Source organism: Oncorhynchus kisutch, unplaced genomic scaffold (genome assembly GCF_002021735.2).
Source record: "Oncorhynchus kisutch isolate 150728-3 unplaced genomic scaffold, Okis_V2 Okis03b-Okis08b_hom, whole genome shotgun sequence".
Lineage (NCBI taxonomy): Eukaryota > Metazoa > Chordata > Actinopteri > Salmoniformes > Salmonidae > Oncorhynchus > Oncorhynchus kisutch.
This window is the reverse complement of record NW_022261980.1, coordinates 14,944,847-14,958,335: the sequence shown is the minus strand read 5'-3', so window position 1 is coordinate 14,958,335 and position 13,489 is coordinate 14,944,847. Positions and strand designations below refer to the sequence as shown.

Genomic DNA, 13,489 nt, shown 5'->3' with positions numbered 1-13,489 from the left:
ATGGCACCATGGTAGTTATCGTTCAATAGAGAGGAGGACCAGTGTGTTGTGAGGATGGCACCATGGTAGTTATCGTTCAATAGAGAGGAGGACCAGTTAGGATGGCACCATGGTAGTTATCGTTCATTAGAGAGGAGGACCAGTGTGTTGTTAGGATGGCACCATGGTAGTTATCGTTCATTAGAGAGGAGGACCAGTGTGTTGTGAGGATGGCACCATGGTAGTTATCATTCATTAGAGAGGAGGACCAGTGAGGATGGCACCATGGTAGTTATCGTTCATTAGAGAGGAGGACCAGTGTGTTGTGAGGATGGCACCATGGTAGTTATCGTTCAATAGAGAGGAGGACCAGTGAGGATGGCACCATGGTAGTTATCGTTCATTAGAGAGGAGGACCAGTGAGGATGGCACCATGGTAGTTATCATTCATTAGAGAGGAGGACCAGTGTGTTGTTAGGATGGCACCATGGTAGTTATCGTTCAATAGAGAGGAGGACCTGTGAGGATGGCACCATGGTAGTTATCGTTCATTAGAGAGGAGGACCAGTGAGGATGTCACCATGGTAGTTATCGTTCAATAGAGAGGAGGACCAGTGTGCTGTGAGGATGGCACCATGGTATTTATCGTTCATTAGAGAGGAGGACCAGTGAGGATGGCACCATGGTAGTTATCGTTCATTAGAGAGGAGGACCAGTTAGGATGGCACCATGGTAGTTATCATTCATTAGAGAGGTGGACCAGTGTGTTGTGAGGATGGCACCATGGTAGTTATCGTTCATTAGAGAGGTGGACCAGTGAGGATGGCACCATGGTAGTTATCATTCATTAGAGAGGTGGACCAGTGTGTTGTGAGGATGGCACCATGGTAGTTATCGTTCATTAGAGAGGAGGACCAGTGAGGATGGCACCATGGTAGTTATCGTTCATTAGAGAGGAGGACCAGTTAGGATGGCACCATGGTAGTTATCATTCATTAGAGAGGTGGACCAGTGTGTTGTGAGGATGGCACCATGGTAGTTATCGTTCATTAGAGAGGTGGACCAGTGTGTTGTGAGGATGGCACCATGGTAGTTATCGTTCATTAGAGAGGAGGACCAGTGAGGATGGCACCATGGTAGTTATCATTCATTAGAGAGGTGGACCAGTGTGTTGTGAGGATGGCACCATGGTAGTTATCGTTCATTAGAGAGGTGGACCAGTGTGTTGTGAGGATGGCACCATGGTAGTTATCGTTCATTAGAGAGGAGGACCAGTGAGGATGGCACCATGGTAGTTATCGTTCATTAGAGAGGAGGACCAGTTAGGATGGCACCATGGTAGTTATCGTTCAATAGAGAGAAGGACCTGTGTGTTGTGAGGATGGCACCATGGTAGTTATCGTTCATTAGAGAGGAGGACCAGTTAGGATGGCACCATGGTAGTTATCGTTCAATAGAGAGAAGGACCTGTGTGTTGTGAGGATGGCACCATGGTAGTTATCGTTAGTTGCTTAGCTGCAGCTGCTCTTCTGAATGACTGGCATCACTAGACTGGCAGCGTACTGAAGAGTTAGACTGGCCCACGTAACAGGGCTGTTGGCCACAGAGATTATTTGTCACCATAGAAACTAAATCTTGTCTTCGCCTCTAAAATGGCTTCCCTCATTGGTAGTGCCTCATAGAGGCAGCACGCATGCACACACATACTGTGTGCACACACACTGTGTACACACACACTCACACACACACACACAGACACACACACACACCTCCCCTCTGTTTTTGTGTGTGTGTATACAGTGTGTGTGTGTGTGTATACAGTGTGTGTGTGTGTGTGTGTGTGTATACAGTGTGTGTGTGTGTATACAGTGTGTGTGTGTGTATACAGTGTGTGTGTGTGTGTGTGTGTGTGTGTGTGTGTGTGTGTGTGTGTGTGTGTGTGTGTGTGTGTGTGTGTGTGTGTGTGTGTGTGTGTGTGTGTGTGTGTGTGTGTGTGTGTACAGTACCTTGAGGTCAAAGTGTGCTATCTTCCTAGAGTGTAGGTAGTGGACCCCCTCCAGAATCTGTTTGATAAACTGAGTTGCCTCCTCTTCACTCAGAGACTCCTTCTGGGCCAGGAAGTCAAACAGCTCTCCCCCAGACACCCTGCAGCACACACACACACACACACACACACACACACACACACACACACACACACACACACACACACACACACACACACACACACACACACACACACACACACACATACTGAGCATCTCTCCATCATAGTACAGCGGATATTACAGGTGAAAGATAAAACCAGACTGGCTCCCAGGCTAAGACTGTGTTTGTTAGATAAAACCAGACTGGCTCCCAGGCTAAGACTGTGTTTGTTAGATAAAACCAGACTGGCTCCCAGGCTAAGACTGTGTTTGTTAGAAACAACCAGACTGGCTCCCAGGCTAAGACTGTGTGTGTTAGAAACAACCAGACTGGCTCCCAGGCTAAGACTGTGTGTGTTAGATAAAACCAGACTGGCTCCCAGGCTAAGGCTGTGTTTGTTAGTGTCTTAGGCAGACACATTATTTGTTGATGACTTTTCATTGATTATACACGACTACAACATTTCTTAAAATCAGGGGGAATTTCCTCTGGCCTCGTTCTGATTTGTCAGCACCATAAACAGTCTATGGTCTAGGGGCCCGTACCCACAAAGCCTCTCAGAGTAGGAAGGGCTGATCTAGGATCTGTCCATATTGTCTGATTGATAATGATCTAAAGGGCTAAACTGATCCAAAATCAGCCGCTTTTTCTACTCTGAGAGGCTTTTGTGGATACGGGCCCAGAAGTGTACACTACAAAGCAGGATCAACGAGGTAACCAGCTAACTTTTGATAAAACAACCAGAAATAACCACCACAATTTTCTGGTTTATTTAGAACGCTAATCTTAGAGATGTGTTTCTGCTTGTTTTGTCAACTAAATCATTCACATTTCAAGCTTAAACCCCCCCCCCCCCCCCCCAAAAAAAAACTGATATAAGTGTTCCTCTCTGGTGTGACTCACAGCTCCAGGACGAGCACCACGTCAGTGAGGTTCTCGTAGACATCGTGGAAGGTGACTATGTTGGCGTGTTGTGTCTGCTGTAGGATGTTGACCTCTCTCTCTATCTCCTCCCTCCTGACCCCGCGTCGGCTGGATCTGCTCTGACGTTTCTTGATAAATTTAGCGGCGAACTCCAGACCTGTGCTCTTCTCCCAGCAACGCTTCACGATGGCAAACTGACCGCTGGAACACGGGGACGAGAGAATGGCACAAAAATGAGGGAGAAAAAAATATTCAGCAACACAATGTACAACATGTGGTCTCTACAGAATCAGATCAGATGAAGGCCAGATGGGATGCTATGTTTAAAACCTACAACATGTGGTCTCTATAGAATCAGATCAGACGAAGGCCAGATGGGATGCTATGTTTAACACCTACAACATGTGGTCTCTACAGAATCAGATCAGACGAAGGCCAGATGGGATGCTATGTTTAAAACCTACAACATGTGGTCTCTACAGAATCAGATCAGACGAAGGCCAGATGGGACGGTATGTTAACACCTACAACATGTGGTCTCTACAGAATCAGATCAGACGAAGGCCAGATGGGATGCTATGTTAAACACCTACAACGTGTGGTCTCTACAGAATCAGATCAGACGATGGCCAGATGGGATGCTATGTTTAAAACCTACAACATGTGGTCTCTACAGAATCAGATCAGACGATGGCCAGATGGGATGCTATGTTTAAAACCTACAACATGTGGTCTCTACAGAATCAGATCAGACGAAGGCCAGATGGGACGGTATGTTAACACCTACAACATGTGGTCTCTACAGAATCAGATCAGACGAAGGCCAGATGGGATGCTATGTTAAACACCTACAACATGTGGTCTCTACAGAATCAGATCAGACGAAGGCCAGATGGGATGCTATGTTAAACACCTACAACATGTGGTCTCTACAGAATCAGATCAGACGATGGCCAGATGGGATGCTATGTTAACACCTACAACATGTGGTCTCTACAGAATCAGATCAGGAAGGCCAGATTGGACGGTATGTTAACACCTACAACATGTGGTCTCTACAGAATCAGATCAGACGATGGCCAGATTGGATGCTATGTTTAAAACCTACAACATGTGGTCTCTACAGAATCAGATCAGGAAGGCCAGATTGGACGGTATGTTAACACCTACAACATGTGGTCTCTACAGAATCAGATCAGACGAAGGCCAGATGGGATACTATGTTTAAAACCTACAACATGTGGTCTCTACAGAATCAGATCAGATGATGGCCAGATTGGATGCTATGTTTAAAACCTACAACATGTGGTCTCTACAGAATCAGATCAGATGAAGGCCAGATTGGATGCTATGTTTAAAACCTACAACATGTGGTCTCTACAGAATCAGATCAGGAAGGCCAGATTGGACGGTATGTTAACACCTACAACATGTGGTCTCTACAGAATCAGATCAGACGAAGAACAGATGGGATGCTATGTTTAAAACCTACAACATGTGGTCTCTACAGAATCAGATCAGGAAGGCCAGATTGGACGGTATGTTAACACCTACAACATGTGGTCTCTACAGAATCAGATCAGACGAAGAACAGATGGGATGCTATGTTTAAAACCTACAACATGTGGTCTCTACAGAATCAGATCTTACGATGGCCAGATGGGATGCTATGTTAACACCTATAACATGTGGTCTCTACAGAATCAGATCAGATGAAGGCCAGATGGGATGCTATGTTTAACACCTACAACATGTGGTCTCTATAGAATCAGATCAGACGAAGGCCAGATGGGATGCTATGTTTAACACCTACAACATGTGGTCTCTACAGAATCAGATCAGACGAAGGCCAGATGGGATGCTATGTTAACACCTACAACATGTGGTCTCTATAGAATCAGATCAGACGAAGGCCAGATGGGATGCTATGTTAACACCTACAACATGTGGTCTCTACAGAATCAGATCAGGAAGGCCAGATTGGACGGTATGTTAACACCTACAACATGTGGTCTCTACAGAATCAGATCAGACGAAGAACAGATGGGATGCTTTGTTTAAAACCTACAACATGTGGTCTCTACAGAATCAGATCTTACGATGGCCAGATGGGATGCTATGTTAACACCTATAACATGTGGTCTCTACAGAATCAGATCAGACGAAGGCCAGATGGGATGCTATGTTAACACCTATAACATGTGGTCTCTACAGAATCAGATCAGACGAAGGCCAGATGGGATGCTATGTTAACACCTATAACATGTGGTCTCTACAGAATCAGATCAGACGAAGGCCAGATGGGATGCTATGTTAACACCTATAACATGTGGTCTCTACAGAATCAGATCAGACGAAGGCCAGATGGGATGCTATGTTAACACCTACAACATGTGGTCTCTACAGAATCAGATCAGACGAAGGCCAGATTGGACTGTATGTTAACACCTACAACATGTGGTCTCTACAGAATCAGATCAGACGAAGGCCAGATTGGACGGTATGTTAACACCTACAACATGTGGTCTCTACAGAATCAGATCAGACGAAGAACAGATGGGATGCTATGTTAACACCTATAACATGTGGTCTCTACAGAATCAGATCAGACGAAGGCCAGATGGGATGCTATGTTAACACCTATAACATGTGGTCTCTACAGAATCAGATCAGATGAAGGCCAGATGGGATGCTATGTTTAACACCTACAACATGTGGTCTCTATAGAATCAGATCAGACGAAGGCCAGATGGGATGCTATGTTTAACACCTACAACATGTGGTCTCTACAGAATCAGATCAGACGAAGGCCAGATGGGATGCTATGTTAACACCTACAACATGTGGTCTCTATAGAATCAGATCAGACGAAGGCCAGATGGGATGCTATGTTAACACCTACAACATGTGGTCTCTACAGAATCAGATCAGGAAGGCCAGATTGGACGGTATGTTAACACCTACAACATGTGGTCTCTACAGAATCAGATCAGACGAAGAACAGATGGGATGCTATGTTTAAAACCTACAACATGTGGTCTCTACAGAATCAGATCTTACGATGGCCAGATGGGATGCTATGTTAACACCTATAACATGTGGTCTCTACAGAATCAGATCAGACGAAGGCCAGATGGGATGCTATGTTAACACCTATAACATGTGGTCTCTACAGAATCAGATCAGACGAAGGCCAGATGGGATGCTATGTTTAAAACCTACAACATGTGGTCTCTACAGAATCAGATCTTACGATGGCCAGATGGGATGCTATGTTAACACCTATAACATGTGGTCTCTACAGAATCAGATCAGACGAAGGCCAGATGGGATGCTATGTTAACACCTATAACATGTGGTCTCTACAGAATCAGATCAGACGAAGGCCAGATGGGATGCTATGTTAACACCTACAACATGTGGTCTCTACAGAATCAGATCAGACGAAGGCCAGATTGGACTGTATGTTAACACCTACAACATGTGGTCTCTACAGAATCAGATCAGACGAAGGCCAGATTGGACGGTATGTTAACACCTACAACATGTGGTCTCTACAGAATCAGATCAGACGAAGAACAGATGGGATGCTATGTTTCAAACCTACAACATGTGGTCTCTACAGAATCAGATCTTACGATGGCCAGATGGGATGCTATGTTAACACCTATAACATGTGGTCTCTACAGAATCAGATCAGACGAAGGCCAGATGGGATGCTATGTTAACACCTATAACATGTGGTCTCTACAGAATCAGATCAGACGAAGGCCAGATGGGATGCTATGTTAACACCTATAACATGTGGTCTCTACAGAATCAGATCAGACGAAGGCCAGATGGGATGCTATGTTAACACCTATAACATGTGGTCTCTACAGAATCAGATCAGACGAAGGCCAGATGGGATGCTATGTTAACACCTACAACATGTGGTCTCTACAGAATCAGATCAGACGAAGGCCAGATGGGATGCTATGTTAACACCTACAACATGTGGTCTCTACAGAATCAGATCAGACGAAGGCCAGATGGGATGCTATGTTAACACCTACAACATGTGGTCTCTACAGAATCAGATCAGACGAAGGCCAGATTGGACTGTATGTTAACACCTACAACATGTGGTCTCTACAGAATCAGATCAGATGAAGGCCAGATTGGACTGTATGTTAACACCTACAACATGTGGTCTCTACAGAATCAGATCAGACGAAGGCCAGATTGGACGGTATGTTAACACCTACAACATGTGGTCTCTACAGAATCAGATCAGACGAAGGCCAGATGGGATGCTATGTTTCAAACCTACAACATGTGGTCTCTACAGAATCAGATCAGACGATGGCCAGATGGGATGCTATGTTAACACCTACAACATGTGGTCTCTACAGAATCAGATCAGACGAAGGCCAGATTGGACTGTATGTTATTTCCGTATCAGAAGATATTTTCAAGAGGAGTTTCATGTATTATTACAATATGACATTTCTAATGTCTGTTGCGGTGAAAACACTGTCTCTTTAAATACCGTAAATAACCACGGTGCAGTCAGAAGGTGACGGTATGTGTGAAGGGTTAACTCATTTTGTCCTACAGAATGTTCAGACATTTCTTCCTGCTAGGCTACCGATCTATTCATAGTGTAGTGGCACTGCAGCAGCGTGAGCTGAGCCTGACAACTCTGGGGTTTTAACACCATACACTTTCACAGACAACTAAACACATCGAAAGACCATTCACTGTTGTACACACCTGTGTTCACTGCATACGGTAGCCTATGGTAGCCTATGGTAGCCTATGGTGGCATATGGTAGCCTATGGTAGCCTATGGTGGCATATGGTAGCCTATGGTAGCATATGGTAGCCTATGGTGGTATATGGTAGCCTATGGTAGCCTATGGTAGCATATGGTAGCATATGGTAGCCTATGGTGGCCTATGGTGGCCTATGGTAGCCTATGGTAGCATATGGTAGCCTATGGTGGCCTATGGTAGCCTATGGTAGCATATGGTAGCCTATGGTAGCCTATGGTAGCCTATGGTAGCCTATGGTGGCCTATGGTAGCCTATGGTAGCCTATGGTAGCATATGGTAGCATATGGTAGCCTATGGTGGCCTATGGTGGCCTATGGTAGCCTATGGTAGCATATGGTAGCCTATGGTAGCATATGGTAGCATATGGTAGCCTATGGTGGCCTATGGTGGCCTATGGTAGCCTATGGTAGCATATGGTAGCCTATGGTGGCCTATGGTAGCCTATGGTAGCATATGGTAGCCTATGGTAGCCTATGGTAGCCTATGGTAGCATATGGTAGCCTATGTGTTTTTCCTCTACTGTCAGACAGTGAGGTAAGGTAATACTTCACTTCCTCATTCATAGTGTAGCTGTGTGATTAAACATAGACACACATCTCCAAAGATAGAAGGAAGACATATTTAAACTGTAGCGTGGGGAGTCACTGTCAACAGAACAACGCCATTCACTGTCATGTCAACCCCATTCACTGTCATGACAACAGAACAAACCCATTCACTGTCATGTCAACCCCATTTACTGTCATGACAACAGAACAACCCCATTCACTGTCATGTCAACAGAACAACCCCATTCACTGTCATGTCAACCCCATTCACTGTCATGTCAACAGAACAACCCCATTCACTGTCATGTCAACCACATTCACTGTCATGACAACAGAACAAACCCATTCACTGTCATGTCAACCCCATTCACTGTCATGACAACAGAACAAACCCATTCACTGTCATGTCAACAGAACAACCCCATTCACTGTCATGTCAACCCCATTCACTGTCATGACAACAGAACAAACCCATTCACTGTCATGTCAACCCCATTCACTGTCATGTCAACAGAACAACCTCATTCACTGTCATGTCAACCCCATTCACTGTCATGTCAACAGAACAACCCCATTCACTGTCATGTCAACAGAACAACCCCATTCACTGTCATGTCAACTGAACAACCTCATTCACTGTCATGTCAACCCCATTCACTGTCATGTCAACAGAACAACCCCATTCACTGTCATGTCAACAGAACAACCCCATTCACTGTCATGTCAACAGAACAACCTCATTCACTGTCATGTCAACTGAACAACCTCATTCACTGTCATGTCAACCCCATTCACTGTCATGTCAACAGAACAACCCCATTCACTGTCATGTCAACAGAACAACCCCATTCACTGTCATGTCAACAAAACAACCCCATTCACTGTCATGTCAACCCCATTCACTGTCATGTCAACAGAGCAAACCCATTCACTGTCATGTCAACTCCATTCACTGTCATGTCAACAGAACAACCTCATTCACTGTCATGTCAACCCCATTCACTGTCATGACAACAGAACAAACCCATTCACTGTCATGTCAACAGAACAACCTCATTCACTGTCATGTCAACCCCATTCACTGTCATGTCAACTGAACAACCCCATTCACTGTCATGTCAACCCCATTCACTGTCATGTCAACAGAACAACCTCATTCACTGTCATGTCAACCCCATTCACTGTCATGTCAACAGAACAACCCCATTCACTGTCATGTCAACCCCATTCACTGTCATGTCAACAGAACAACCCCATTCACTGTCATGTCAACAGAACAACCCCATTCACTGTCATGTCAACTGAACAACCTCATTCACTGTCATGTCAACCCCATTCACTGTCATGTCAACAGAACAACCCCATTCACTGTCATGTCAACAGAACAACCCCATTCACTGTCATGTCAACAGAACAACCTCATTCACTGTCATGTCAACTGAACAACCTCATTCACTGTCATGTCAACCCCATTCACTGTCATGTCAACAGAACAACCCCATTCACTGTCATGTCAACAGAACAACCCCATTCACTGTCATGTCAACAAAACAACCCCATTCACTGTCATGTCAACCCCATTCACTGTCATGTCAACAGAACAAACCCATTCACTGTCATGTCAACTCCATTCACTGTCATGTCAACAGAACAACCCCATTCACTGTCATGTCAACAGAACAACCCCATTCACTGTCATGTCAACAGAACAACCCCATTCACTGTCATGTCAACAGAACAACCCCATTCACTGTCATGACAACAGAACAACCCCATTCACTGTCATGTAAACAGAACCACACTCTCACTAGTCTACCTGCCGCCCCTCCACTCTAACCACTAGTCTACCTGCCGCCCCTCCACTCTAACCACTCGTCTACCTGCCGCCCCTCCACTCTAACCACTAGTCTACCTGCCGCCCCTCCACTCCTCCACTCTAACCACTAGTCTACCCTGCCGCCCCTCCACTCTAACTACTAGTCTACCTGCCACCCCTCCACTCTAACTACTAGTCTACCTCCTGCTCCTTCACTCTAACCACTAGTCTACCTGCCGCCCCTCCACTCTAACCACTAGTCTACCCTGCCGCCCCTCCACTCTAACCACTAGTCTACCCTGCCGCCCCTCCACTCTAACCACTAGTCTACCTGCCACCCCTCCACTCTACCCACTAGTCTACCTGCCACCCCTCCACTCTAACCACTAGTCTACCTGCCGCCCCTCCACTCTAACCACTCGTCTACCTGCCGCCCCTCCACTCTAACCACTAGTCTACCTGCCGCCCCTCCACTCCTCCACTCTAACCACTAGTCTACCCTGCCGCCCCTCCACTCTAACCACTAGTCTACCTGCCACCCCTCCACTCTAACTACTAGTCTACCTCCTGCTCCTTCACTCTAACCACTAGTCTACCTGCCACCCCTCCACTCTACCCACTAGTCTACCTGCCACCCCTCCACTCTAACCACTAGTCTACCTGCCGCCCCCCACTCGAACCACTCGTCTACCTGCCGCCCCTCCACTCTAACCACTAGTCTACCTGCCGCCCCTTCACTCCTCCACTCTAACCACTAGTCTACCCTGCCGCCCCTCCACTCTAACCACTAGTCTACCTGCCACCCCTCCACTCTAACTACTAGTCTACCTCCTGCTCCTTCACTCTAACCACTCGTCTACCTGCAGCCCCTCCACTCTAACCACTCGTCTACCTGCCGCCCCTCCACTCTAACCACTCGTCTACCTGCCGCCCCTCCACTCTAACCACTAGTCTACCTGCCACCCCTCCACTCTACCCACTAGTCTACCTGCCACCCCTCCACTCTAACCACTAGTCTACCTGCCGCCCCTCCACTCTAACCACTCGTCTACCTGCCGCCCCTCCACTCTAACCACTAGTCTACCTGCCGCCCCTCCACTCCTCCACTCTAACCACTAGTCTACCCTGCCGCCCCTCCACTCTAACCACTAGTCTACCTGCCACCCCTCCACTCTAACTACTAGTCTACCTCCTGCTCCTTCACTCTAACCACTCGTCTACCTGCAGCCCCTCCACTCTAACCACTCGTCTACCTGCAGCCCCTCCACTCTAACCACTCGTCTACCTGCCGCCCCTCCACTCTAACCACTAGTCTACCTGCCGCCCCTCCACTCTAACCACTAGTCTACCTGCCGCCCCTCCACTCCTCCACTCTAACCACTAGTCTACCTGCCACCCCTCCACTCTAACTACTAGTCTACCTCCTGCTCCTTCACTCTAACCACTCGTCTACCTGCAGCCCCTCCACTCTAACCACTCGTCTACCTGCCGCCCCTACACTCTAACCACTAGTCTACCTGCCGCCCCTCCACACTAACCACTAGTCTACCTGCCGCCCCTCCACTCTAACCACCCTGATCGTAATACTGTACCTTCCTAATTCTTCTCCGATGACGTAGAAATCCTCCACTGTCTGCTGCTTGAACAGGGCCATGCCTGCAGTCATAGACGGGGACGATGCCGTGGTTATGACGTGTAAATATATGGGTTCTCTATTCCGTCCATTATAGAAGTAAACCCTGTGTAAAAGAAGATAATTATGTCTGATAGTTCAGCAGGTGAAGTGCCGTGTTTGCTTGGGAGTTGTACAATAACAAACACGGCGACGTGCAACAACATGGCCAACGTCACAGAATCAGAGAAACATTTAGCCTACATACAACAAAAAAACGTGTCTTCCTTTTAAAATGATCATTACAATATATTAATTATGAGAAGAACGTTGTAATTAAGCAATAAGGAGGTGTGGTATATGGTCTATATACCACGGCTAACGGCTGTTAGATTCGACCAACGCAATAAGAGGTGCCTTGTTGCTATTATAAACTGGTTACCAACGTAATTAGAGCAGTACAAATAAACGTTTTATCATACCCGTTGTATACGGTCATGGCAGTCAGCCAATCAGCATTCAGGGCTGGAACCACCCAGTTTATAACTAGTGTTATTCCATACTATTACTCCTAGACTGTTGGTCAACTCTTATTAGCAACTTACTGTGTAAAGGGATAAAGATATGTACATGAAGATATATGAATGAGTGATGGTACAGAACGGCATAGGCAAGATACAGTAGATGATATCGAGTACAGTATATACATATGAGATGAGTAATGTAGGGTATGTAAACAAAGTGGCATAGTTTAAAGTGGCTAGTGATACATGTATTACATAAAGATGCAGTAGATGGTATCGAGTACAGTATATACATATGAGATGAGTAATGTAGGGTATGTAAACAAAGTGGCATAGTTTAAAGTGGCTAGTGATATCAAGGGCAATGTGCGACGCAACACCTTAGATGACGCATACCATTACAATAAAGTTAAATAGATAGAAATATAGAGACATTTTAAAAAGATCTTACCATATTGAAATGACCGTCAAAAGCGTGTCCACAAACTTCTTCGTTCACTCTCGTTTCTTTTCAAAGTTTACCGATCACCGTGTAGACGGCATTTCTCCACCGACCACGCGCGCTCTCAGGTTCACACTAAATGTCACTTGTTACCACGCGATAGAGCTACCTTCCCTGAGTCTATTTTCAAAGTTACAAATACACGTCTGTGTGTGTGTGTGTGTGTGTGTGTGTGTGTTCTCTTCCACCGCTTACAACATACAACGACTGGACAAAACATTAAGAACACCTGCTCTTTCCATGACATAGACTGACCAGGTGATTACAGGTGAAAGATATGATCCCTTTATTGTTAAATCCACTTCAAATCAGTGTAGATGAAGGGGAGGAGTCAGGTTAAAGATGAAGGGGAGGAGACAGGTTAAAGAAGGATTTTTAAGCCTTGAGACAATTGAGACATGGATTGTGTATGTGTGTCATTTAGAGGGTGAACAGACAAGACAACATATTGAGGTGCCTTTGAACAGTGTACGGTAGTAGGTGTCAGGAACACTGGTTTGTGTCAAGAACTGCAACGCTGCTGGGTTTTTCACGCTCAACAGTTTCCTGTATTTATCAAGAATAGTCCACCAACCAAAGGACATCCAGCCAACTTGACACAACTGTGGGAAGCATTGGA

General features: G+C 46.0%; 1 protein-coding gene across 3 annotated transcripts in view; it reads right to left on the bottom strand.

Moving 5' to 3' along the window:
• LOC109884667 (death-associated protein kinase 2-like) overlaps nt 1-12,993 on the bottom strand; it is a 40,700-nt gene extending 27,707 nt beyond the window's left edge. The window contains exons 1-4 of one of the 3 annotated variants that reach the window (XM_031812521.1): nt 12,820-12,993; nt 11,825-11,971; nt 3,031-3,252; nt 1,986-2,124 (exon numbers count right to left, since the gene is read on the bottom strand). In XM_031812521.1, coding sequence (XP_031668381.1) covers nt 1,986-2,124; nt 3,031-3,252; nt 11,825-11,898 — 435 coding nt within the window. In that variant the 5' untranslated portion in view covers nt 11,899-11,971; nt 12,820-12,993. The remainder of the gene's footprint in view (nt 1-1,985; nt 2,125-3,030; nt 3,253-11,824; nt 11,972-12,819) is intronic. The other 2 variants (XM_031812522.1, XM_031812520.1) reach the window with 2 other exon arrangements.
• Between the last annotated feature and the right edge of the window lie 496 nt (nt 12,994-13,489).